We start from the raw sequence: 27,975 nt of genomic DNA, 5'->3' as shown, positions 1-27,975 counted from the left end.
TTTGTGAGTTGCTTGAAGAATCGTTATTCTGTCTATGCACAAATAAATATCCAACATATTGTTTTCAATATATATTTAATTCATGTTCATTTCAAAAAAAATTGCAAATAAACCAATAAGAGAATTTGCGAATCATTCAATTCAATAACACCTTAACAAATAATTCTTGCCATTTTCGATATTTTATTTCATCAACACATCGTTATAATAGTGATAATAATAAAGTTTATCATTATTACTCAAAAAACAAAACGATAAATAAATCTGCTATTTGATTCTATTTTTATTTCAACAACAGCAACAACAACGGTTAAAAATAATATTTACAGTCGGAATATAAATATTTTGATTCATTTATAATTCAATTCATTTATTGTATGTGTTTGCAATTATCTAATTGTATTTAGAAAATTGTATTTCCATTGATTAATTTTTGATCAACTAGAAATTAATATTTGATTTTTTTTGTTTGTCTGTCTATTTTTGGTTTCGAACGTTTGTTAATCATCGATTGTATTGATTTTTAGCATCCAAAAAAAACGACAAAGAATATTCATTTAGTGTTTTTTCTTCGAAATTTTTTTTCAAAGGTAGGTGATTGTTTCGAATATGTCATGCATTTTATTGTTGTTAAATGCATTTTGATTGTTAAACATTTATTTTTCTTTCATTTCAATATCAATCAATCGTCATGATCACAATTTATTGTCTCAACAACAATTCCAATGAAACTAATTATCTATGGATACGTTGATGATATTTTCTTTTGATTGATAAATAAATTTGTTAATAAATAAACATGGACAATAATAACAAATAAGAATACGAAATGTCGATGACACAAAATTTTGATTACGATCAATCAAATAAAAATCAAAATATGGCAACGGGAGCTGCAAATACGGCCAGTGGTACAAATGCTGATTATGATTTAAAAGATGCTCAACTAGATGAAGCATCGGCATCATCTGATCAATCTGGTTTTGGATCCTCTTTGGGTGGTATTGGTAATCTTACCCAACAGGCCAGTCATGTGGTAAGTAGAAAAAAAAATTTATATTTTTGCCTGATCCTGATTGAATTATCAATAGACAAAAATTTTTGGCTTCCTAATGCCAATGAGTGAAAATAAAAACCATATGGCAACAAATGATATGAAATTCTAATTAAAATTCAAAACAATAGCAAAAAATTCAAGACAGCCATTTTGAATTTGACATATTTGAATGACGTTTTCTTTATCATTGTTCATTTTGTTGAATTTTTTGCATTTTATGACAATCATAATTAGAATTATTAAGATAATTTATTGATAAGAACCAATCAGGAGGTTTAAGCATGATTGAAATGGCTGAAAATATCCGCCATTATCATCGATATCCTCATTCCATTATAATACAAAGTTCATGAATTCCGTTAAAGTTTTTTTTTTCGTTTTGTTTTGTTGAAAACACGATGCTCATATCGTTTTTGAATTGCCTAGATGCAATCAAAAAAAAAAAAAAAATGATTATTATTGTCAAGAAAACAAAAATAGTCAATAAAATTATGGAACATTGAAAATGTTTTAAATGTCATTATCTGTCAATGTTTCAATAATGTTCCATTTTCTTTTCTTTTTTTTTGTAAATTGAACTTTGTTACGCCTTCGCCGTTGTTGTATGTCAATTATTTCATATTCGAAATGAATTTGATATAATATAACGATGTTTAATAACAAGAGCAAAAATTATTGTAAACCAAGGACAAATTTTCATAAATTTATAATTGGGTGTTTCCATATTTTGTTCATTTCATTCCAAATCATCACAAATGGAATTCGATTAATCTGCTTTGTCTTTATCAATCGAAAACAAATTTTTTTTGATCTGTTGTAAACACGATGGTCACGATTTTGATAATTCACAGACATCTATCATTTTCTTCATTCTCTTAGCAATCACACACATACACACACTATTTATATTTGGTTTGGTATTAGGAGGGCAAATAAGAATGAATTTTGTAAATTAAATTTATTCAAAATCTTTTCTATTGAAAAAAATAATGAACCTTTTATTACGCGCGTTAAGACCTTTTTTTTGACATTAATTTTTTGTTTATATAGTTCCATGAATGAGACACACACACACAGAAAAAAATTGTTCCCAAAATCTACGAAAAACTTTTATTTGCATGATCGTCTCTCAAACATTCTTATTTTTAGATTTGCAAATTCAAAGTAAATAGAATTTAATATTGTAGAATTCATCATCATCTTTTCGATATTTTGTTCATGGTGTTTGCACCAAATTTTTCGTTTACTTTTCAATACTTTTTTTCCCATTATTGTTTTGTCATTCAAGAATTTGATTTTTTTTTTTTGTTGCATTTTGTTTTTCATGTATTTGACATTGTTGCCGATAAGAATTGAATGTTGAACAACAAACAAAAAAACATTTATCAAATAGGGCACAAAAAAAACTTAGTTTTCATTTATTCTGATTCGATTTTGTTTTGTTTTGTTCTGGTTCAACTAAATTGCCTACATTCTTATCACATCATTACCAACCAACATATAAAAAAAATATTCTTTATTCTGATTAATAAGTTTGTTTGATTCATCAAATTCTTTACATTCATTCATTCATTCATTTGATGCTAATTAAATAATGATAATGTTTTTTTTTGTATGACCTGATCAAAACAACTAAACAGAATATCTAAAGAATGATGAATTTTTATCGTTTCAATAAAGAGATTATTGAAAACGTCCAGATTTTTTTTTAATCATACTCAATAAATAGTTATTATTCGATGATGAATATATTTTGATCAAATCAAAATAATGATGATCACATTTACACTGGAAAAGAATTGGCAACAACAAAAAAAAATACCTAACAATAGAGAAGTGCGCAATCTCTAATCGAAACAATTTTCATTCATTCCGGTTGTTTCGAATGTTGAATCACTCATTTCACTTTTTTATTTTTGGTTGATTGGGAGTAGGGAATAATTTTTCTTTTTCTCGTTTATTGTTGGCAAAATATCTGATTGACGTCATTGGGCGTCATTGAAATTGCTCCATGACCGGGATCGCACATATATGAATGAATGTATCCAGCCAAAATAGATATGATAGTTGTAGCCATTTTTTTTTCTTTTAAAAAAAATACAATGCATCCTAAATTTCCAAGGTTTCTTTGAATATTATTTTCCTATAATATTGTCGTCCTTGGTATCTTTTTTATCTAAATATCTTGGTGCAAAAACATATATATGTTTTTACTATCCAGTAATCATACTATAATAATAATGATGATGTGGATAACAATGCTGATGATGATAATGTTAATCTTGATTGTTGTCTAAATTTAATGGTACATTCATTTTTAACAGAACATTAATAACAAAACAGAAAATTCGTTGTTTTTTTCAAGTATAAATCATTGAATTATAGGGTACATTTTTATTTCCGAAATAAATTTCTTATGAAATCATTCTAATAATAATAATAAAATATCTGATTGAATCACTGTATTTGAAATGGATCATGTGAACGGATAATTTTTGTTGTTGTTGTTGTTGTTGTTCTTATTAGATTAAGTTTAATTAGATTATTTAATTAATCTTATAAATTTATTTTTCATTCTCATTCATTTTCTTTCTTTTGTTCTGTCAAAACCAGGTAAAACAAGGAGCCGATGCTGTTGTCAATGCCGGTAAAGGAATCGTTGAAATGGGTGGCTCAGTTATTTCTAATTTCAAACGAGGTTTTAGTAAATCAAGCGAAGGAAATGATGGTGAATGAAATTTTCCATTCAATTTATATTTTTTCTTCTTTTTTTTGATCGATCATTTTGTTGCATCTGAAATGAAAACAAAAGACAAAAAAAAACATTTTAATTACATTTGGTTACAATAATAATAATAATAATATTCAATATTCTGGATATGTAATCAAACATACACACTAACACACACACACACCTACATGCATACAAACCCAAAAAAAATGATGAAATAAAACTATGAAAACCAAAAAAAAAGCAAAAACAAAAAACAAACAAACAAAATTCAATCAAATGGTGTCTAATTATTCTTTTGCCTATTTATTTATTTATTCATTCATTCATTCATTCATTCATTCATTCTTTTTTTTTCGATTGGACACATTCACATAAAAATGTTTGAATTTATTATTAAATCTATCATCGATCATTGTCATCAATCATTTTAAACATTTTCATTACAACATCAAAAAAAAGAAGAAATTTATCATCGTAGTTTATTGTTGTTCAGAATAATTATTGCATTAATCGTGTGTTTTTGTTTGTTTGTTTGTTTTGTTTGTGTGTGTGTGTGTGTGTGTGTGAGTGATAAATAATTTTCAAGTAAAAATAATTCTATTTATTTGATTATGATTTTTTATTTTTTATTTCATTTCAATTTTTATCATACTAACATTCAATAAAAATTTATCAGTCAAAATTTTAATTACATCATAATTCTTGTAATATTCTTAGTTAAAAATCTGTGTGAATGTGTTTGTATGTTTATATCGAAATTCATTTTGTTTTTCAAAAGAATTGTTGTTTAATATTTTGTTGAAATACATTTTACGATGTGACATTAAATAATAAAGTCGGTATATACACACACATTGAATGCAAATAAAAATGAAAAATGATTGAAACTCCTATATTTATTGATAAAACAATCGACCTGATCAATTGAATCGATCGAATTATTACTGTATTCCATTTTGTTCATGTTATATCAAATATATATGATGTTTTTCGGAAAAAAAAATTTGTTCAGGAAAAATTAATGATTCAAAAAAAATCTAAATTATGATTCTGGCCATAATTGGAAATGTTTCCGGGATTTTTTTTCTCAAAGAAAAATATTGAAAATGCATCCCTGTCGATTTTATCAAATCAAATGGATGGGAAATTGGGTTGAAAGGAAAATCGATAATTGATATCCGGAAAAGTGTCGCCATCAATTATGATAAAAGCCATTTTAAATTCAACGTATGAATTGGGCAATTCTAACAATGTACACACTATTTCATACGATGATATTTTTTATTTTTTATTTTTTTTTGATTTTTTTTCCGTGGCCAAACATGCTCATCGAAAATTATGTTGTGAATTTTTTTCTTTTTCTTTTTTTGGTGATATAAATAATATTGTCAAGTTAATAATCATATCGTTGTCATTGAAAATGCTTTCGATGATGATGATAATCGACAATTATTTTGGTGCTAATCATTTGAATGATTAAACATTGAGGCAAAAATACAAAGACATTGCATACATCATATTATTTTTAAAAAAATTGTTAGAAAAACATTTCAACGGTATACCAATAATCATTTTCGTTCATGAGTCAGAGTTTTGTTAAACATACCCGATCACATTAATTAACAATGGCTACGGCGATTTCAAATCAGAAAAGTGGTCAACAACAATTCAAAATTGTTTTACTTGGTGAAGGCTGTGTGGGAAAAACATCATTAGTGTTAAGATATGTTGAGAATAAATTCAGGTAAATTACTCTGAATTGATTTCAATTTGTAATTTTCAAAAATGAATTTTTATTTATCAACTTAGTGAAACAAATCAATCTACATTACAGGCATCATTTTTAACCAAAAATATATTCGTTCAAAATATACCCATCACATTGAATATTTGGGATACGGCAGGCCAGGAACGTTTTCATGCCGTTGGCCCTTTATATTATCGTGATTCAAATGGAGCTTTACTTGTTTACGATGTAACCGATCCAGATTCATTGACTAAGGTTAAAGTTTGGATCAAAGAATTACGTAAAGTTCTTGGTAATGATGTCTGTATAGCGATTATTGGTAATAAAATCGATTTACTTTCGGGTATTGAACGTGATCAAATGAATAATGCATTGATAAGTGAAGCACAAAGTTATGCAACAACAGCCGGTGCTACACATTATTGTACATCAGCTAAAACTAATTATGGAATCGACGATGTATTCCTTAATCTAACTAAACGTATGTTTAAACTAAAGATTATCGAATCAATACAGATTATAATTATGAATTTTTTTTTTGTTCCAAATTCACGATTTGATTTATTAATCATCAATATTACATAGAAATGATATCATTCAGTCAAACACAACAACTAAATCCTAGGGCATTAAATTCGACAGTCACAAGGTAAATATAATTCACATTAATTGGTCAATTAATAAATGTTAATAAAATTTTTTTTTCATTCCAATATTTTCCAATGAAATGACACTGTTTTATTTCATATTCACCAACTACAATCAAATAAAATATATTTTCTCTAGAGGGATTTCAATCGCAGCTGATAATGAACTCAATGATCCGAATGATCTACAATCGAAACGTAAATGTTGTTGAAATTTAATCAAAGAATTATTAGCCCTATTATTTTTTCAACACTAAGTCATCATCATTATTTATCCATTATTGATTCTTATATTTTCAATTTTTTTTTCTTTCGAGAACAATAATCATGAAAAATATGCAAAACAAAAACTTTCCTGTATTCACACATACCAATATATCAAGTTTGATGATAATTTTTTTAACAACAAAAAAAATTTTTGTTCAAACAATGTTGTGATATTTTAACTAACTTTTAGCTCTTACCTTTTCAATTTTAATTATTAAATTTATTTTTTAATAAAAAAAATTCGAATTTCAAAAATAATTCGTAAAAAAAATTTCCAAAAACAAGCATGCGCACATTAATTATAATCGTCCGTCATTTGTTGCCTCATTGTATTTATTATTTTGTTGTCATGATTGTTGTTTTTTCAATGACCGTATTGGCCATGGATATGCATCGCATCAAATTTTAACTACAACGACGACAACAACAACAACAACGATAATATCTTTTTGATGATCATGATGATGACATTGTAAATATGATTTCTCAACACTTGCAACATAACTGCATAATAAATGAAATTTTTTGGATCACAATTGATGTTGTTTTAGCTGCTGCTGCTGCTACTACTACCACTTGTTAAATAAACGATGAAAAAAACATCTAAACATCCATTATCATTACTGAATAATTATTATCATCACTTTTGTGAGATTTACTCCATCTCATTCTATAGACAGTTCAATGATTGATCATTATTGTCAATTGTTTTCCTTTCATCAAACCATGATTAATGTTCATAATTCTATAGAATATATTCAATCATCCATTGGAAATAATTTTTATCAATTTCAATGTTAAATAACAATATATCCAAGCTACTATCAACAAGTTGTAAATTTTTGTTACAGTTATTAATATTGATTTTTATATATCTAATTAAAATTTATTGTTTAATCTTATATTTTGCTTAGATTAGAAACGACAACCATGTCAGACCATACTAAATGTTTATTGACTATTCACAAATCATTTACTGGCCAATATGAAGATGAACTTACCATTGAACCTAAACAGATTGCACAATTAATTCGAAAACTAGATAAATTCTGGTATGAAGTTTATATGGAAGATCAGGTTGGAAAGATTCCAATCGATTGTTGTCGGGAAATGCGAGATGATTTGTTCCAAAATTTGCGCATCGCTCCTGAAATAAAACAAGCTGTATTTGTGGCCAAACATGATTTTATTAATAATTGTGAAGATGGTGATTTAAAATTTGCACGTTTTGAATTCATAATAGGTAATTTATATTATCAAATTCCGTTACTTATTAATTTCGTAATTACAGGTTTTCATCCTATCAATAACGATTGGTGGAACGGTACTCGTCTTAATTCAGTACAACGTTTTAATGATAATTTGTTTGTCAATGATACCGATTGTGGTATATTTCCTTTGACTTTTGTCTGGAAATTAAGAAACGATTTGCTTCCAGATTCGATATTTGATCCTCGTGGAATTCCGGTAAAAGTTGCCAGTAAATATCCTATCATCGATAATACTGTTTGTGTTGAGAAACAAGAAATACAGTCAAATAAAACGTTGCCAGAGCAAAATAAACAAACTTCTTCAAATACCAAGAAAAATGAATATCTATTCTACGTTAAAGTAGTCAAAACTATGGAAGCAAAACTTGATCAAGAGATTGATTTACCTCTTATAGGTGAAGTATTAGGCATAATTGAAGAGAATGATAAACTTTATTATGAAGGTGAATCATTGTCAAGAAAAATTCGTGGAATTTTTCCAAAAAATTTTGTTGTTAAGATTGACAACCCCGAAAATAATGCTGAAAACTCGGAACCAACTGGTAGTAATCGAATTTCGAATGCAGATGCTATCTGTGATATTCATCATGATTCTGATAATTCTTCAAATGGACGATCACCGGTGCCACCCTCGTTCAGTCCCCCTCCACCTCCTGACATATTGGATATATTAAGTAAGTTGATCATAACTGATGGAGAATGAAATTTGAATCGTATGCTAATTTCTATTCCGAATAAAGATTATCAGAACGAAAAATTACATGCAAAGATTGAATCGAATAAAGTGGATGCCGATAAAAATTCGCAGCAGCAACCAGGTTGTCAAGATTTACCCCCTTCATACGAAGCTGCTATGAATGCTTCCGCTCATTCACAACCTGTTGCATATGGTTATGCTAATTATATGTTCAATGAGATGGAACCATACGGTAGAGCGTTGTACGATTTTGAGGCACAAGATGATTCAGAGCTAAGTCTTCGTCAAGATCAAATTGTTCGATTGATTCGTTACTATGACCAAGATTGGATGGAAGGAGAAATCCATGGTCGTATCGGATTCTTTCCTCGTAGTTACATATCAATTATTGTTGATTGTAAAGAACAAAATAACTCAGCCCATCAATCAGATCAAAAACAAGCAGATTCTACTCAAAATCATGTAGAAGCTATTGATTTTCCTTCTGATTCTCTCGCGAAAATCCTATATGATTTTGATGGAGAAATGGAACAAGATCTAAAAGTTCGAGCTGGTGATATCGTCACAATGCTGAGGCGTTTTACAACAACCGATTGGATTGAAGCGAAAGATTCAGTTGGTAATGTGGGTTTTGTTCATATGAATTTATGTCAACCATTCCAAAAAAGTTCTGACCAATCTGTTATTACAACATTAAATGCAACAATAAGCACATCAAATCTTTATCCAAAAATTGATGTTCTTGAAAAAGAAAAAATTGCAGAAACCTCTGTTTCTCAACAACAAGAACAAGTCATTCAGCCTAAACCACATCGCCGTGCGCCAATTGCACCACGCCGTTCGGATGTTTTTCCAACATTCAATCAATTTCTGATTCAAGAAAAACAAGAACATTATCAATTTGATTTGGATGGAAATGAATCTTCAATACAATCCGAAACAAATTCAAATTTAAAAGCTCAAAATCAAAAACAAAATCAAGTATGCATCCATTTTTATGTTAATCAATCTTTTAATTGTTTTTCCTTTTTAGCGCGAATGCGTAATTACCGAGCTTTTACAAACGGAAAAGGATTATTGCCATGCATTAAATGTTTGCCATCATGTGTTCAATTCCAGTATATATGAAGCTAAAAAAGTGAATGTAGATGTAGATCGATTGTTGAGCGATATGAAAAGCATAATCGATGTGTCGAAACATTTGATAAAATCATTGGAAAATTATGCACATAATCGAGCCTATGTTGATCAGAGGGTCGGCATCTGTTTCTTGGATCTAAAATTTAAAATTAATGAAAGTTACACCCAGTACTGTCGTAATCATGATTCAGTTCATTCATTATTGAAATTTTATGAAGGTTAGTTCAATTATTCGATCGATTTTTTAATATGATATGATGGGAGTAATGATAAACATTTGTTATTTTAATTTTTTACATAGGGAATGTAATCTCACAAAGTTACATCAAAAATTGTCTTGGCCGTATACAGGATCAGACCAATTGTTTTGATTTATCATCAATTTTGATCAAACCAGTACAACGCATACTCAAATATCCATTATTGTTGAATGAATTGATCAAATTCACTGAAGAAGATCATGTCGATTATGAACCATTGAAAATGGCCTTCCAAATGATCACGGATATTGCCACACGCATAAATGAACATAAACGACGACAAGATCTTATACAAAAATATTGTCGAGCCAAAGATGCAACACTTGCGGAAAAACTGAAAAATCTTTCGATGCATTCGGTGTTGAAAAAAAGTTCACGATTTAAATATCGAATTCTTTCATCATTGCAATTTTCATCCGGTACCAAAGACAAAGACTATGACAATGCCTTGCATTTTTTTCTAGAAGTTGATAAAACTATTCGTACATTTCTCAAGGATATGAAAGATTATATAGATGCGATGGACAAATATAATGTTGAATTATTATCTACAATGGAAACCATCAATGAATATTGTGATTTCAAAAGTCATCCTCGTTTTGATATTGAACAAATTCGTGAAAAATATCTTCTTATGTATCACGATCATTTTAAGTTTTTCAAAAAATCTATCGAATGTAATGTTATTAAACCGTTAACAATGTTATTGGAGAAATTTGCTAGTCCTGTACGATTGATTAGCAAACGTGATGATAAACGTGTCGATTATGAGGCTAGTTTAAAATCATCAAAAAGCAGCGTGGAAAATACAAATTTATTAAAAAACACTTTCGAAGCCTTAAATCAACAGTTGATAGATGAATTGCCCATTTTGTCAGATACCTCTTTACAAATCTTAATAAATTGTATTCAAGCATTTCTATGTGAGCACAAGCGTTTCGTCGGTTACATGGCCAAACATCAATTAGATTTACATGAATTGCCATTGGTGAAAAACACTTCTTTCGAATTCTTTTCAGATATTGATGATACGTTCCAGGTTAAACATAATCTGAATTTTGAACAAATGTTGAGAGAATTTTCGTTGCTACATACAAGCAGCTTTCAAGAATCATCATCATCATTAACAGCTTTCACTCGATTAGGTTCGAAACGTAACAGTAATACTTGGAAAAATTCTTTACCAATAAACAAAACATATCAATTCGATACTACACAATCACAACAAATTCCTCAGCAAAAACCAGGACAATCAGCTTCAAATCATCAAACACAAAACGAATCTAATCGTCAAATACTCAAAAATAAATACGATTCAAAGCATTTATACACTGTTACTAAAAATTATGAACCATGCGATATTATGGAGATTTGTGTCCATCAAAATGATTTAATCGGAGTTATCAAATATAAGGAGCCTAATGGTAATGAAAATCGTTGGTATATTGATCGTGGATTTATTCAAGGTTTTGTGCCGCGAAATTTGTTGACACCATATCAGACACAAATGAACAGCCAAAAACAATGGGAACAAGAACTAAATCGTTATGATCAAGTTGCTGAAGATCAGATTTCGATTCCTGATCCTATTGAACCAGAACGCTATTATTCCACAGTTCCAATAGAAGAAACGTTTGGAAGTGATCATTCATCACTATTATCATTAGAAGAAATTGATTCAAATAAAAAAAATGAACTAGCAGAATTTGATCCGTTGACTTCAGTGTCAACATCATCGACAACATTCCAGAATATTTCTAGCATTATTAGCAATGAAAAGCAAAACGAATTTGAGAATAAAAAACCGGATGATAATTATTTTACGGCTGCATATCCATTCAAAGCAGCTGGCCCGAATCAAATATCATTGAATTTTGGTCAAAAAGTTTTGGTATTGTGTAAACATGATACCAGTGGTAATTCCGATTGGTGGCTAGTTAGTCATTCGAACCAAAAAGGTTATGTGCCTGGAAATTACTTGAAAAAATGAATGAAAACTTCTTTTTTTTAAATTCTGTATTTTAATCATGATTTTTTTTATCAGCATTCAAAATTTTATTTAATGAATAAAATTATTAAATTTGTTATTTTATAATACAAATGTTTTCAATACTTGATAATAATTAATTGAATATTTATAAATGTAAGTTGATAAATCGTTGTGCATATTGATCAAAAGTGATTGATTAAAGATTAAGCATTGTCTTTTCGAATCATACATCCGGTAAATTTATTCAAGAAGAGAAAAAACGAATTACACAGAAAAAAAAATTCAAGTTATTTATAAATATTTTACATATAATATGAATGAGAGCGTAAAGCGAAACAAAATTAAATGACCATATCCGATTTGAATGTGTCTAAATTTTAAAAATATACCATTTGAATTTATGAGAAATTATAATAAAATGTGTTATATTTACAATCAATATAATTTTATGCTTTGTTTCGCAATGTATTTGTTATTTTGTTGTCATCCATGATTCAACACAAATCAATCTGTTGTCACGAATGTTGTTGTTGTTGGCCAAAGAAACAAATACGATCAACAATTTTGAATTTTAAAAACATAAACAACATGTTGATCGTTCTTCCTGTACGATGTTGTTGCCACTTTTAGCCATTTCTATTCCAGCCAATTTTCGTTGATGAATTTCTCTAAGCAATGCGAAAAATACCTATTTTTTTGATCATGATTGATTGATCATAAATCGTGAGAAAAAAATAAATTTGGTAAGAATTTCTTTCATTTTGGTTTGCTATTGATAAGTTATATTCAATTTTATGTGATTAGATTACGAAATAAAGAATTGAATTGATTTAGATTTGAATTGTGTGAGAAAGAAAAGAAAAGAAAATAACATACCTCTTTCACATTGAAATTGGTTTTGGCTGATGTCTGATATAATGGGACATTCCATGAATTGGCCAGTTCTTGTGCTTTGTTCATACTAACACGATGTTGATTTTGATCGAGATCGAATTTATTGGCCACCAAAATGAATGGTACTTTATCATCATTTTTAACCCGCAAGATTTGTTCACTGAAAATTTGTGAAAAAAAAGAGTAAAGATTTCAATTCAATTATAATGATGATGATGATGATGATGGGAAAAAAAGGTTTCGATTTTGATTAATTATCAATTACTTACCGAAATTCGTGTATAGCATCAAAGCTTTCTATTTCTGATACGGAAAATACACAAAGAAAACCTTCACCCGAACGAAAATAATTATCCCTTATGGCAGCATAATCTTCTTGACCGGCTGTATCCAATATATCAATATGCACCTCATCATCATCTAATTGTACTTTTTTTCTATATGAATCTGCTTTTGTTGGTTCATAATCTTCAACAAACTATAAAATAATAATAATAAATTATTATAAATTGTATAGAATTTCATATTAAACAAAACATTAGAAAATGATTATTATTATCATTATTACATTATTAATGAGTTATAACAAGAAAACTTGCTCTAGATTTATTGGATCTTTTTTTTCAAGAAAAAAACTTCATTCATTCATCCATTGAGAATGTTGCATTGAAATCTTTTTCGATTGAATATTTTTGTTTCAATTGAACAACAAAAATCCTCAAATATATAAAGCATCATATATGACCAGTTTTTCATTTACTTTATTGTATTTTCATTTACTTTATTTGTATTTTCATAAATGGTGCAAACATCCCGTTGGATGAAGCACTTTCTTTCAAATAAAATTATTATTATTATCATATATGACCAGACAAAGATAATTGAACATTTCTTTTTTGTTTTATTTTTTCTCTCTATGTTGATCTGTATGTCATTCACTGAATCTTTCAGTGATTTGAAGCAAGTTTTTTTTCATTTTTCGTTCAATGATAATAAAAGTAAATTATTCATAGAAAATTGCAAAGGCAACCATTGTTGTTTTGTATTTGTTTTTTTGTTTTGCTGGACATTGCAAAAATGGAACATTGTATATAGACTATCTTTGTTTCTTGTTCAAACATACATTAATTTCATATTTTTATTTTCTTTCTTTTCAATGATTCGAATCAAATAAAATGAATAGAAAAAATGTTTGCAAGCTATGTTTTTTTTATTCTAAAAAAATCAAGGATATTTCGCCAATGACAATGAGCTATAATGTTAATCAACAATATAGATTTTCATGATGACGAATCTAATCTTAAGATTTAATGAATGAAATGTATAAATATGTCGAATATAATAAATGTCCTCGAACATTTCCGTCGAATTCAGAAAAAAATTTGTCTATCCATTCTTAATTCAAACCTAATTGTATATCATAGTAATTTGAAAAGAATCTTTATAATAGTGTAATAATAAACTAAATTCCTAACATAGAAAATAATAAACATAATTAGTCAATCGTTATTATTATCAACAAGTGTATGATGTTTACCTATACTCATTTCAAAAGTTATCTGTACCTTATCTTGTTATATCACATATCAAATTTTATTTACGGTGATTGCTCTTTGCTGAACTTTGGACAGACATCAACTCATTAAATACAGATATTACATTAAGAAATTAGAAATGTATTTATAATATAACGTTGAACAAATAATACATCATCATACTAATCTATTCTATGTACGATAAAATTTTTTTATATTTAATGAAAAAAAATTTCTGAAAAATTTTTGCTTATTTTGGATGATGATAATACAACATGAACATAAGATGCTTACAAGAAACCAGAAAAAAATAGATAAATAAAACCGGTTTAGCATCCATTTCTATGGTTTGCAAAACACACACATATACCATCATCATTGGTCAAGTATTCTACACACTATTTATTACCATCACATAACATTATCATCACCATTCTGGTTTGACCGAAATTCATTCATTCATTGTAAATCCTTGCATAACTTTGCTGTTGTTATCTGTTTTTTTTCATTAGTTTTCAAATTTCATTCCAAATATTTCTCAATGTTTCAAACAATAACGACAACAACGAACGTGAACAAACAACCTACAAACTTATCTATTCATAGTAAAAAGTTTTGTTCTTATTTTCGGTCAAAAAAATGTTATCTTGTTTCTTTTCTTTTCATTTGACGATCCATTGTAATTCATAATTTGAATATGCATAAATGCGATACAGATAAAGTGTGATATATGATGATAGTTGTAATGTTTTTTTTTCTATTTTAAAATTGAATCAGAAAAAGAAAACAATTTTTGATTCTATTCATAATAGTTAAATGATGATAATAAGAAAAAAAAATTCATATGAGATAAGATTTGATCACATTATGTAATCATTTTGTAAATGATTGTATTGCATTGATTACGAAAAGTAAAAAATACTTGAGGAAAATTTCTAATCATTTATTTGTTATGGATCATTTTTTGTTTCATTTCATATTTTTAAATTATAAATTGATGATGACCATTTGATTATGAAGAAATGATCCATGCAAAATCCTTAAATATTGAGACATTATCGTTCGGTCAATTTGTTTTTTTTGAAGAACATCTGTGTCTGTGTACAAATTTTGTTGTTTTGTCAGAAAAAAACTTATAAGTTTTTTGTTCTTCTATAACGCAAGTTAAAAAGGTTATCTAATGTTATTATATTTGAAAATACAAGAAAAATAAAAAGATTTGGTAGAACAATGTTTCAAATTTTACATACAATTAGTCATGAAAATGTAACGTTTTGATATTTTTTTTCGTTTCCAATGATAATCATCATCAACATCATTCGACCTGAATGACATACAATCCAATATCATCAATAATACTCATTGCCCTTCTTTTTGAATAACTATGATTTCTATCACATGAAAACGAATCAAACTGTTCACGTTGGAAAATCGTTTTATTTGTTCTTCAATTCTTTTGTCTTGATTCACCATCAATAAAAAGAATAATGATCATCACGATCATCAAAAAAAATTTTGACATTTGAAATTTTGAAATTGATAAATGTGTGTTAAAAATATAATATAAATGGTGTGTTGATGATGGTGATGATTAATTTGATCATGATCATCCTAAACTAATCGATTATTGAATCGATTGATCAGATTATCGATGTACGTTAAAACGAAAAAAACAATAATACAAAAGTCATAAATAAAGTTGTTTAACTGGATTCGAACATTGAAATTTATCATTCATAATATCTTCTATCAGTTTTTATATTTTTTGGCGAATTTTTTCTCACTAACCATCAAACGAGTTAAGATCAAAATAATCAATCATTTAATCGAACACTGACAATCTTTTTCTACAGAAATGACCTCAAATGTAATATAGAAAAAAATCTAGTATAAAAATCTTACCTCATCATACATAAATTGTAATGTTAATGCTGATTTACCGACACCACCGGATCCAACCATAATAACTTTATGTACGGGTGTTGGTTGTTGTGTTTGAACGGCTGTTGGTGATGATGATGATGACAGTGGATTTGTATTTACCGGATGTACGGTCGAAGATTTCATTGAATTTTCATCTTTTGTAAATGTTCTAAATAAAAAAGAAACAGACAGATATCATGGGATTAATATGATTGATTTTTTTTGTTTAGTTTTTAAATCTGAAGAAAAAACATACCTGATGGCAAACGCTCTACAACGTTCATATAATGAACGAGTCGTTTCAACACTTTGATCATAAATTTTACGTAAATTATCCATTGTCAAATGTTAACATAAATAAACAGTACCCGAAAAGAAAACAATTTCGAAATAATAATATCAAGATTTAAATTAAATCAAAAAAAAGTCAGCAATATGTTTTTTTTTGTCGAATGTTGTTGTTGTCGTCATTGAAATGATGCCGTGTTTGTTCAATCTAAAAAATGTTTGATGATATCTTCTTCTGAATGATATTTGTCGGCATCATTCATTCATCATCATCATTGCAGCAGACAAAAATTAAATTGAGTATATGATCTTGTCTTTTTTCTTTCTTGCCGTTATAAACAGTGTATTAGTGATATGAACATAGATTCCTGATTAGTTGATGGCAACCATGGAAATCCTTTAACTAAAATCATAATCATCATCACCAACAATAACGACAAAAAAAATAAAGAACATCATCAACAATACACAAAAAAACACACACATATAAACGAATTAGTTGAAGAAAAATGCGGTTATAATTGCGGAAATTTGTGAAAAGTCATCAAACAAGTGAACAAACAAAAAAAGAAAAAGGAAAAAAGAAAAGAAAAATATATGAATTAGTAGTTAGTTTTACTTGGGCAAATTTTTACGTCATAATTTTTTTTTCATATAAAAAATAGATAATTGCTTTTGAAATAGTTAGAATTTGTTCATTATTTGTAGAATCAATGGATTACTTCTAGTTGGATGATTAAAATCATCATTCAAATCACTAACATAAATCGATCCAATCATACACTTAGTCACATAAAGTTAAAATCAAATGCTAATAATGATCAGATTGAAGTGGAAATCACCCAATTTTCTCTAAAATCACTGTCATTCAAAAAAAAGTATTACAAGTAAATTGTCTTCGATGACAAATAATGTCTAGGTAACCATAAAAAATGAAAACAATCCTCAAATATGGTTTGTTTTGTTTGGTTGGGTGCCATTTATTTCAAAGTATTTTTTTTTCACATAATTAATTATAATACTCAGAAAAAACAATGTACGATATCGTATACGATTATCTATAGATTTACTAAAAACAACAATTTATATTAACTGGTTTCTTTCAGCTATATATCCTAAGGGGGTGTATGTTTTCTATGTTAATCATTGTAATGATAGTGGTGATTACAATACCATTACCATTTGCAATTTGTGCCAAAAAAAAATAAAACAAAACAACGACAAAAACAACATACACCATAATCATGATGAAAAAACAAAATTGGGTGTTTCTCTTTCTTACACTATCATCACAATAATATAGCTAATATTGATGGATGAAAATATTTGAAAAACTAGAAAAATATTTATTCCCATGGCCAAAATCAATGTTAAACAACAACAAAAAAAATGGATCGCAGATTGAATGAAGTTAGCTAATCGACGACGACTGGTACGATAAACAATTTGGTTTATTAAAAAAAAAGAAAAAGAAAAATTCCCCACTGTTTCTCTCTCTTTTTTTTCCATCATCACTCATTCAACTATCATTATGTTATTAATGTTTTATTAATATAGTCATAATAATTACCGGAAAGCTAAAATGTGAAAAAAACGAATATCCGTTAAGAAATGGAAAACAATAAAATATCAGGTCAAATTTTATCGTGATTCGTGAATTTCGAAAACAAAAAAATGAGGTGATGTTTATCAACAAAAACCACACTAACAAACATAATATTCCACAGAAAACATAAATGTGTGATGATGATAATGAAGAAAATTAAAGTGAAAATGATTAGGTGGTGATCGTGATCTTGTCATTTAAAAAAACGATAACAATGTTTAGTTTATTTTTCTCATCATTATATACCAATTCTAGTCATATTTAAATTGGTTTATTATTACTTTGTCGAAATCAGAATTGTTATGAATGAATGAATGAATGATTTAGGAATTCAATCAACCGCAAACAACGACATATAAAATGATGAAAAATCACATTGACACTATTGACATATAAAGTAAATTAATTAACAGGACAATAATGATGATGATCAAGTCGATTTTTTGTTTGTTTGCAAAATGAATCCGAATGATTGAGCGGAAAAAAATGAAAACTGAACCGCTTTTCGATGATGATGAGATTGAACTTTTTTTCACACAAGATAAATGATTCAATTTATTTGGTTATTTAGAAAAAAAAGTCCAACAACATGTTGCTGGCTGTAAATGAAAGAATATTTTCAACAAATCAATTGAGTAGCGCAATGAAGAAAATATTATTCAACTGAAATAAATAAATTGTTACCGAACCACTGCCACAACCACTATCATCTTGTTGAATGAAATCATGGCTACCAAACAACAACGACCACACAATCTTTGAATCAATGAAATTCAGCAAATGGAATCTTCGTATCTTTCTCTCCAAAAAATATTTCTCTCTTTATTAACTTTTCTCTTAATATTTTCTTTTCGTTTCGTATAAGTATGTGTGAATGCATTCATCTTGTTATACAGGAAAACAAGAGACAATTATCATTTGACCACTACGATCATTTTTTTCTGGTCATCGCCATCATTAACAAGAAAATTATACCTTGTTCATTCCGATTATCTTGTCGGTTTTTTTTCTGTTTTAGTTGAACTGATTGGATTTATCTTGTTTCTCTTATCATATCATATCAATGATCAATATCATATTACATAATTATATCACAACCGATTCGATATAATTTGAAACAATCAAATCGATATATTTTAATGATTCAATTTAAAATTGATTGATTGACACCAAATGAAACATGAAATTCATCATTCAAATCATTTATTTTGGAAAAAACATGGTTGAATGAATTATTTGTCATTTTTTGAAATGGAAAATTTAGGAAAAAAAAATCAATTTAAATTGAGAATCCGGGAAATGAATGATTAAAATACTATATTTTGTGGAAACAATTCAAACATCTGACATACATACACACACACGAACAAACAAAAACAATTGAAAATGTCATTCGAAAGCATAATGATTGTGGTTATTAATGATAATAATCATTATTGAGATAATGAAACTGTCAACAACAAGTTTCATCATCATCATCATAAAATGAAAATCTTTCGATCAACAATTGTCAAATGAATAATTTTCATTTGAAACTTGATGATCATTTTTAAATGACTTAATGAATTCAATGAATGAATGAAATGATGGAACAACAATGATGATGGTGGTGGTTACAATCACCACCTTTTGATTGTGAAGACTTTTTCACTCATTATGAATACATGTATAATGATAAACAAATAGGAAAACTATATTTGTGTGTGCATTTTTTTTCTCTTGTCTTTTTCCGAATGTAAATTTTTAAAATATAATATTTTTTTAATGGGAACAAATGGCAAGGAAAAGATGTGGGAATTTATTTGGTTCATTGATGTTGAGATGACCAAGTTATTAAATTTTTAAACAACAACAACAAAAAAAAATCCCATTTTTTCTCCAAATCAAATGTACATTCTTACTATTATGGATTTGTTTTTCTCTTGTTTTCTCATTTACCTGGTTGGTTGATTGAATTTCGTTTCGTTTTCCATTGAGTAAACTTGAAAGAAAAAACCCTGTTATTATATGTCAACCATGTCTATAGAGAGAATGAAAAAGATAGATTTTCAGTATACATAAAACAGGAATTTAGGAGAAAAAAATGGCCCAACAAATTTTTCTCATTTTCTTTGATAATAAAATAATTTTATTCACTTTTTTTGTATTGTATTTTTTTCGTTCTTTATTAGATGGGATTTTTGTCAATATTCAAATAGGTGCAGTACATCCTCATGTTAATACACACAACAAGATTGTAAAATAATTACATTTAGAATATATGATTTCCAAGAAATCTTTGATGATGATGTACAATATAATGATAAAAATCATTTATTGCATGCACTTTATCCGCATCTAATTATGAATGAGTCATTCCAAAATTTTTTTTGTCATTTGTCATGAGAATCAACCAGTTTTACACACGTTTGATGATGACGCAATCAATTGTTTTTTTATTAATAAAGATTTATTCGAGGAAAAAAATTAATGGAAAAGAAATAAGATAAATTAATTGAAGATGGAATTAGACATTGGTTTTTTAAAAATAAAACAATTTTAGTTTCAGATCGAAGTGTTTATTTCGACATGTGTTTAGTTGTATGTAGGTAGATAGGTGTGTTTGTGTGTTAATTTATCAAGCAAGAATGTTAATAAATTAATAATCAATCATTAGTTAATCAAATTGATAGTTTTTTATCATCGAGAAACAAAAAAAAAAAAAATGAATTAGTTTTAATTTTTATTTTATTTTATTAATGTGGTTTTTGTTTTCACTCAGAAAATTTTAAAATCAAAGTATGTGTGATGTGTGTGTATGTATATTCTTGTGTTTGGATCGATTCGTATCCATGCAAAGTGATTACAATTGAAACAAATCAACAATCAATAAATATTTTTAGAAATTAAATATATAGCAAAAAAAAAAGAAAAAAAATGAATTATGAGAATCAAATATTAATTGAACAAACAAAAATCAAAAAAATAAACAAAACAAAAAAAAACAAAACAAGAAACAGAATTTTGTCTGATATTAATGTAACCTAAAGTATAATATTAGGCATGAATTTTACGTTTTTTTTCGTTGTTTTTGTCAATTTTGAATGAGGAAAAAAACATTGATAATGTTCAAAAATGAGAAGAAAAATCAAGAAACAGAATCATTTATTTTTGAAATTGTTTTTCTTTCATTTTTTTCAAAAAAAAACTAATCGAACAAATTTCGAATAGCATATAATTTGTTATGGCACACTTTGATTCACGGGAAATCAATAATATTGAATCAATTAAAATATAATCAAATTAATTTGAGGAATTAATGTTTTGTTGTTGTTGTTGTTGGTGATGTTTTCAGTGAAAGAAAAAAAATGGGAACAATCAAACGACTTTCTATTCAATACATATGAATTGCATAATATTCATTTCGATGCATGATAATAATATATCAGCTAATTTTTCAACGAAAAAAAATTCACATCATTTCGAAAATGAAAATTTTATACACATTCCGTTATAAATATAAATATTCTATCAATGAATCTTCTATATGAAATTATATCCCAAAAAATCTCTGTTCTCTTTTTCTCTATGTATGTATGTAGGTGTGGGTATTATTTTATGCAAATATAATTCTGTGAAGTGAAGTGTTTATTTTATGTTTCGGTGTAGGTAGATAATGAATGTGTTGACAACAATCTTTCTTTTTTTTTGTTTGTTTGTTTAGTTCAAAGTATCTAGATCAATCTTTTCATTATTATTATCATGATTCTTAACAAAATATAAAAATGTATTGTTTAATTGTTTTGGGAGGAAAATAATCAATAAGATCGATCGATATGATGATGAATAATCAGACTAATATTCCATAATCACGTTAACGTTTCACTGAATAACCTGACATGATGTTTATCTAAATTTATTGTTTTTTCTTGTTGGTATTGAAAGTAGAATCGTCGAATCTAAAACAACGAAATTAGTAGTTTGTTTGCCTATTCTTATCTTTTGTTTTTTCTAAACAATTAAATCGTGTTTTTTTTTGTTTCTAGAAGAAAAATCATTCTAAATTTATGGGCTTGAAGCAATCATATCAAGCAACGGTAAGAGAATAATGTGGGAGTAATTAAATGGGGGTAATAAATATTGACTCAATTTTTTCCCTACCAAGGTAAAATAAAACGATCCACAAATTAGAATCATATTTTTTTCTATAGAACGAAATTGTGACCTGTATTATTTTCATTCCATTGTTTTTTGTTTGTCTAAGATTTCAATGATATTTCACCGCTAAACAAAAATTTGGAAATTTGTGGCTGAATGTGTGTTTTTGTGTGTTTCATTTGGAAGAAAAATGAAAAATTATGATGAAAATCAATACGTCGTTTTTTCAACACGTTTTTGTTTTCTTCAAATAGAATAAATGATGATAAGCAAACGATTCGATTACTGTCACAGTTAAAGTTTGAATCAAATACGATAAATGATTGAAATGTTGTCGATGATGATAATAATGATAATGATAAAATGATCAAAGTGAATGAAAATAATCAATAATTTTTTTTCTTAAATAATCATTGTGTTTTGTTTTTCTTGATTTATATCAATCAATTATCTTTACCGCCACCATCATCAGGATCTTTTAATGAATGCCATTGAGCTATTGGTCGTCGTGGTGATGCAAGCATATCCATCCAATGTCTTAATTCAGTGCCGGATGCATTGCAGCCGAGTACAACCTATTTATAGAATTATAAGAATTTTTTCAATATGATCAGTGAAAACAAGTACCTTGCCAATCGGTTCTGATGTACCGATACGATCATAATCAACAACAGTTACAACCAACTGCACTTTTTGAATTTGTTCAAATGGAATTTCGAATGTAAATGATTCATTATAATAAGGATTCAATGTGCACTTCTTGATCGATGTTTTCTTCTTTTTCAATCGTTTTCCTGTATAAAACAATGAATATAAATTAGATGATAAATAATAATTAAAGATTAATTACCGTTTTGCATCAAGGCTATTTTAACGTATGGATCACTGAGGCCACCAACGTCCATTTTTTTAAGATTTTTGGCTTCGAGGACAACGACAGTGAGCTTACCAGCAGTCGGTACATAACGCAATGAAAAACAAATATCTCCCAACTTGTTTTCCTATTTTATAAATTTTCAATTGAAAAGATAATAATGAATATCGGTGAAATAAAGTTAAGAATAGCTAATAATAGAACATGTTCATAACAACAACAAAAAAAGTAAAACAATTCGATTCTGAATTAATACAACAAAAATCTGTTTATTTCTCAGGAAAAAATTCAACTGTCATTTGAATTTGAATGCTAAATGTCTCAAAAATAATTATAAATAATTGATCTGAATTGAAATTCCCAAAACAAGTTTTACAATTTCATAGGAATGAAAAACATTTAAATAAATGATATAAATTTAGTAATAACTAATTAAATCAAAAATATTGATATAAAAATTTTCTTTGTTCCAATATCTATTTGTTATTTATAGATAATAAGCATTATATTTAATTTATGGAAACTTTTTTCCAAAGAAATGATCTATTTATGAATATTTAATCTATTAAATTCGATTAGACAAAAACCAGAGCTTGTCATTTCTCGTTTGTTTGTTTGTTTGTAATGAAACAGATCAATAATATAATAATATCTAGGCAACAGCTAGTTTTATTTTCTTTTGGAACAATGTGTATTAAGTGCAGAATTACATTGACGCAATCTACAATTATCTGCCATTAATCAAACCGTGTATGTGTGTGTGTGATTGTCTTAAATATTATATTAATAATTTCATATTTGCTGCCATTTTATATTTCAAATAGTAATTATAAAAAAATTCCGGATCTCTTGTAGATTAGGAACCCCAAAACACCCTTTTGTAGATTAGGAACCCCAAAATGAACCTCTTGTAGAATAGGAACCCAACCCATAGTAACTCAATGCTAACTTGCTACATACATAAATAGAATAAAGCAAATGAACATTCCTTGGTTTTTAATTAATCAAACTTAATCTCGGCAGGTTAGGTTAGGTTAGGATGGGACAGTTAGGTTTTCCGGGGAGGAAAACCTAACTGCTGACAAAAATATCTAATTTAAAAAAGATATGATGTATTTCGTTAGAATTGTAATCGTTTCGTTCCTTATTAAGGTTCATGTAGATTAGGAACCCCAAAATGAACCTCTTGTAGAATAAGAACCCAAAACAGCATTGGGGTTCCTATTCTACAAGAGATCCAAAATTCCATAAAATAATAATAATAAGCTTTGCATTTGTTTTTTTATTTTTATTAAATACTTACATCAAAGATTCATTCATTTTGCAATTAAATGTGATTTTTTTTAATATCGAAAGAAAAGATATTCAAATTTTTAAAAATAACAGTTATCCATCAGTTTTCGGTTCGAAAAATCCATCAAATGAATTGTCCATTAATTGAAATTGTTGATTGATGAATGAATGTTTTATAATAAATATAAATTCCATGATAATTTAAATAGCGAACAATAACAACAACAACAACAAAATAAAAATGTTTAGTATTATTTCATTTCATAGAAAAATCACATGCATCAATCTGTTGATGTTATCAATTGTTTTCTTTCATTTTGATTAATCGAATAAATAATCAATTGGAATGAAAAAAAGCAATTGATTATGTCGTAAAAGCGGTTTCTAATTAAACTATATCAGATCCAAGCACTAAGCCAAAACATGCATTTGAAATTGATTTTAAAATAGAAAGCATCTAAAAGTGACTTTTAATGATTGTAATGAATTTGTTTGTCCTATTTTTTTTGATTCATTTATAAACCTATCCTTTCTTTCGATGAAATTCTCATATCACATCATAATAATTTTAAATGAAAATAATAATGATTGATAATCACATTGAAATGTTAATCAATAAAAAAAAATTCAACATTTAATAAGGCTAACCTGTCCTTGGGCATCCTCAACACTTGTCAAATCACGCCATTCTTCAATGGTCTGTGCCAGATCGATTTGGTTGAGTGGAATTTTTACTTCACCAATTTGATCATGTTTCGAGAATCTAAAAAAAACATGCCGAGAAAACCAATAAAATTAAATTGCAAATATTTAGGAATTAAATTAACCTGTCAAAATCGTATACAGCAAACACCAAAGTTTTTGTTGTTATTTCAGCATATGGAACTTTGAAATTAAATGTTTCATTGAAAACCGGATTCAATGTTTTTCGATGTACTTTTGTTTCGAATTTCTTTTTCTTGTCAGGAAGTAAATAAACCTGATTCATGATGAAAATATGATTAGTTACGACCAAATTCATTTTATCATATAAAATATAGCAAACCTTAACATATGGATCACTGGTTCCAGACATGTCAAGACCTGGTAATTCTTCAGCCTGAAGAACAGTAACTGCCAACTAAATAAAAACAGTTGAATGTCTTTATATTTGAATAAATAAATGACTTACATTAGATTGATTGAAATCATAATCGATTTTGAATTGTAATCGACCTAGTTTAACCTCTTCTTTTGCATCATCTTTGCCAGCTTCGTTTTGTTCCATATCTTTTGTCAATTCTTCCATTTCTGGTTGAACTTTTTCCTTATACGTTTGGCCAAGTAATTGAACAGATTTTAGATCAACTTTTCCACCCATAAATCCTCCTTTTGCTTCTTTTCCTCGGAATTTGCGCCACCATCTTTGTAGACAGCAAAAGAATACGAGAGCTAGAATGCCCATTATTACTAAAAAGATTAAGAACACAGCCCAGAATGGAATGCTCGTCTTTTTGGCCACAGTTTTCATCATATTCTCCACAGGTTTTTCTACATCATCAAAAAAGCTGCTTGATTCTTTCATGGATTGAACTTTTGTGCCTTTGGCCATATTTTTGACAGTTGAATTGATTAAACCGTGTATGGTTGTAGTGAAATCATTGACTGTTTCATCCTGGCCACGAGAATAAGATTCTCCACCACTTGTACCATTAATGTTAGCTAGTTGCCGAGCCATTTCGGTAGGCTTATGGAATTCGATGCCAGGAACGAATTCCATTTCGCCACCGTTTGTAGTTGTAGTTACATTATGATTGACCGATGATCGTATTTGGCGTGATAATAAACGTTTGAATAATAATTCATTAGAAAAATGCGGATTCAGCAATTGATATGGAGGCATTTCGGATTCTGATGTCTTTGTTTGTTTTATTCACTATAGAATGTTTATATGATAATTTGTGTGTGGGTGTTTGAAATAGGAATGATGTCGCGTAGGAATATGATCAATGAGAACATTCATAAACAATTCCTATGATGTCAAAAACTATGGATGATAATAAAATTATTCAAATTATTTAATATTCAATGTTTTTATTTTTGCTAATAAAAATAACAAAATAATGTTTGATAAAAATTAACACAAAAAACATACCGAATAAAATGAAATTTTTAGTGAAAAAAACTTTTTAATCATTAATTCATTAATGATGTTGATTCATTTTTTCAGGACAAGCACACACACACACAAACAAAATCACAGGAGAATTTATAAAAAGGATAGGATATAGGGAGGTAGAATATCAACGGTGACTATGATGATAATAACGATGATGATGATGATAGAATTAATATGCAAAACAAATTTGAACGAAGATGATTTTTGTTAAAACTGGATATATTAATAGTTGAAAATTTTAAACAGTTTCTTTAGCAATTTTTAATGTGTGTGTGTGTGAAGGCGTATTTGTGTGTTAATGAAAGTAAAATTTCTTTCAGAATAATAATTTTAATTATCATTAAAAGTGACGGCAAAAGTATAATGAAGAATAAAAATATGAGAAAAAATTATTGAATCATAAAAAACACTCACACAAACAAACAAACAAACAAAAAAGATAAATGAAAAACAAATAAAATTTTAGATAAAATCATTTGATTCAGATGATCAAAATGAAATGGAAAAATACAATTTTCCCCCAATGATGTACGAATGATGGAGGATACAACATTGAACAAAAAGAATAATTTTTTTAAAAATTTATTTTTAAATTTCAAAATGTCGATTTATATCAATGATAATAATATATTGTTGTTATATGTTGATTAAATTTTCAGTCGTCGAACATAATACTAATGACGAAGAAATAAAAAACAATAACATCAACAACAAAAACAAAAACAACATTCAGAAGATTTGGAAGAATTTTAGTTTGACACTCGAAAGAAAAAAAAATCATATACTACATCATCAAATGGGGGTGTACATTAAATGAGAATCACATATAACAAATAAGCCAACCAGACAACCAACCAAAAAAAAAGAAGGATCTAGGTTAGAATATTTTCGAAGAAATATAGCAGCAAAAAAAGAACGTGCTAGGTGGCTATTTTATATAACATAGCGATATATAGAAATTCGAGATACGTTTCATTGAGTCGATCCAAATGGAACGCCAAGGAAATTTCCCATTAGAATTTATAAAGTGAAATTCTATTTTTCTGGCCAATGACGATGATGTCGAAGACAATAACGATGGTGATGATGATGATGACGAACTAACGTCGTAGCTCTAGAATATGACATGCTCCAGAGAGCATATCCTTGATATCGTCATAACGGAAATTGAGTGAATTTCAATTCTTTTTCTTTATTATATGAGCGTACAATTTTTTTTCATTTATTGATACAACTACAATGAAAATTCTATAGCAAAATCTAAAATAATGGATCGAGAACCGGTAGGTGTGTGGATTTTGGATTCTGTCTGATTCTGAGGGTCGCCCATATCTGATGGTGGTGTGTGCGGAATATAGATTTTTTTGTTTCACTTTTTTTGATGATGTTACACATGTAGAAAATTGTATTTTCCCTCATTTAATCATATAGAATCTGTTTCGTTTGAATTATTATTT

The 27,975-nt window shown here is 27.7% G+C and overlaps 5 protein-coding genes across 11 annotated transcripts; 3 read left to right on the top strand and 2 right to left on the bottom strand.

Annotated features, from left to right (window-relative positions):
- The first annotated feature begins 12 nt into the window (after positions 1–12).
- LOC113798034 (uncharacterized) lies at positions 13–4,479 on the top strand. Its single transcript, XM_075825197.1, has 4 exons — positions 13–375; positions 528–590; positions 822–1,036; positions 3,671–4,479. The coding sequence occupies exons 3-4, from the start codon at positions 830–832 to the stop codon at positions 3,791–3,793; spliced, it is 330 nt and encodes a 109-aa protein (XP_075681312.1). The 5' UTR covers positions 13–375; positions 528–590; positions 822–829; the 3' UTR covers positions 3,794–4,479.
- A 610-nt stretch (positions 4,480–5,089) lies between these two features.
- On the top strand, positions 5,090–6,635 carry Rab21 (RAS oncogene family member Rab21). The gene is made up of 4 exons (XM_027348481.2): positions 5,090–5,535; positions 5,601–6,019; positions 6,124–6,187; positions 6,325–6,635. Exons 1-4 carry the CDS (start codon positions 5,417–5,419, stop codon positions 6,395–6,397), a joined length of 675 nt encoding a protein of 224 aa, XP_027204282.1. The 5' UTR covers positions 5,090–5,416; the 3' UTR covers positions 6,398–6,635.
- Positions 6,636–6,788: 153 nt separating this feature from the next.
- Positions 6,789–11,967, top strand: LOC113797862 (dynamin-binding protein-like). Of its 5 annotated transcripts, none has more exons than XM_027348309.2 (6): positions 6,789–7,283; positions 7,372–7,695; positions 7,744–8,397; positions 8,464–9,401; positions 9,454–9,778; positions 9,862–11,967. In XM_027348309.2, the coding sequence occupies exons 1-6, from the start codon at positions 7,247–7,249 to the stop codon at positions 11,808–11,810; spliced, it is 4,227 nt and encodes a 1,408-aa protein (XP_027204110.2). In that variant the 5' UTR covers positions 6,789–7,246; the 3' UTR covers positions 11,811–11,967. The 5 variants fall into 5 exon arrangements, with proteins under 5 accessions (XP_027204110.2, XP_075681291.1, XP_027204112.2 ...); XM_075825176.1 differs by having other exon boundaries at positions 6,790–7,283; positions 7,367–7,695; XM_027348311.2 differs by having other exon boundaries at positions 6,790–7,286.
- A 53-nt stretch (positions 11,968–12,020) lies between these two features.
- On the bottom strand, positions 12,021–18,408 carry LOC113797998 (ras-related protein Ral-A-like). Of its 2 annotated transcripts, XR_012847345.1 has the most exons (7): positions 18,021–18,408; positions 16,419–16,853; positions 16,142–16,331; positions 12,974–13,182; positions 12,687–12,864; positions 12,244–12,498; positions 12,021–12,180 (listed from the first exon to the last, which is right to left on the bottom strand). XR_012847345.1 is itself a non-coding variant. In XM_075825193.1 (6 exons), the coding sequence occupies exons 2-6, from the start codon at positions 16,499–16,501 to the stop codon at positions 12,382–12,384; spliced, it is 777 nt and encodes a 258-aa protein (XP_075681308.1). In that variant the 5' UTR covers positions 16,502–16,853; positions 18,021–18,408; the 3' UTR covers positions 12,208–12,381. The 2 variants fall into 2 exon arrangements, 1 of the variants encoding a protein (XP_075681308.1); XM_075825193.1 differs by lacking the exon at positions 12,021–12,180 and having other exon boundaries at positions 12,208–12,498.
- Positions 18,409–20,761: 2,353 nt separating this feature from the next.
- On the bottom strand, positions 20,762–27,259 carry LOC113797937 (synaptotagmin-1-like). Of its 2 annotated transcripts, none has more exons than XM_075825190.1 (8): positions 26,495–27,259; positions 25,532–26,386; positions 25,406–25,480; positions 25,188–25,339; positions 25,009–25,123; positions 23,044–23,194; positions 22,821–22,987; positions 20,762–22,768 (listed from the first exon to the last, which is right to left on the bottom strand). In XM_075825190.1, the coding sequence occupies exons 2-8, from the start codon at positions 26,240–26,242 to the stop codon at positions 22,637–22,639; spliced, it is 1,503 nt and encodes a 500-aa protein (XP_075681305.1). In that variant the 5' UTR covers positions 26,243–26,386; positions 26,495–27,259; the 3' UTR covers positions 20,762–22,636. The 2 variants fall into 2 exon arrangements, with proteins under 2 accessions (XP_075681305.1, XP_075681306.1); XM_075825191.1 differs by having other exon boundaries at positions 23,044–23,185; positions 26,495–27,253.
- Between the last annotated feature and the right edge of the window lie 716 nt (positions 27,260–27,975).

This window comes from Dermatophagoides pteronyssinus, unplaced genomic scaffold, assembly GCF_027571235.1.
Source record: "Dermatophagoides pteronyssinus isolate colony J.1.1.1.1 unplaced genomic scaffold, Derpt_VIB-CSIC_2022.12 sq0003, whole genome shotgun sequence".
NCBI lineage: Eukaryota > Metazoa > Arthropoda > Arachnida > Sarcoptiformes > Pyroglyphidae > Dermatophagoides > Dermatophagoides pteronyssinus.
Note: the sequence above shows the minus strand (reverse complement) of the source record. Positions and strands in the feature narration are given on the sequence as shown.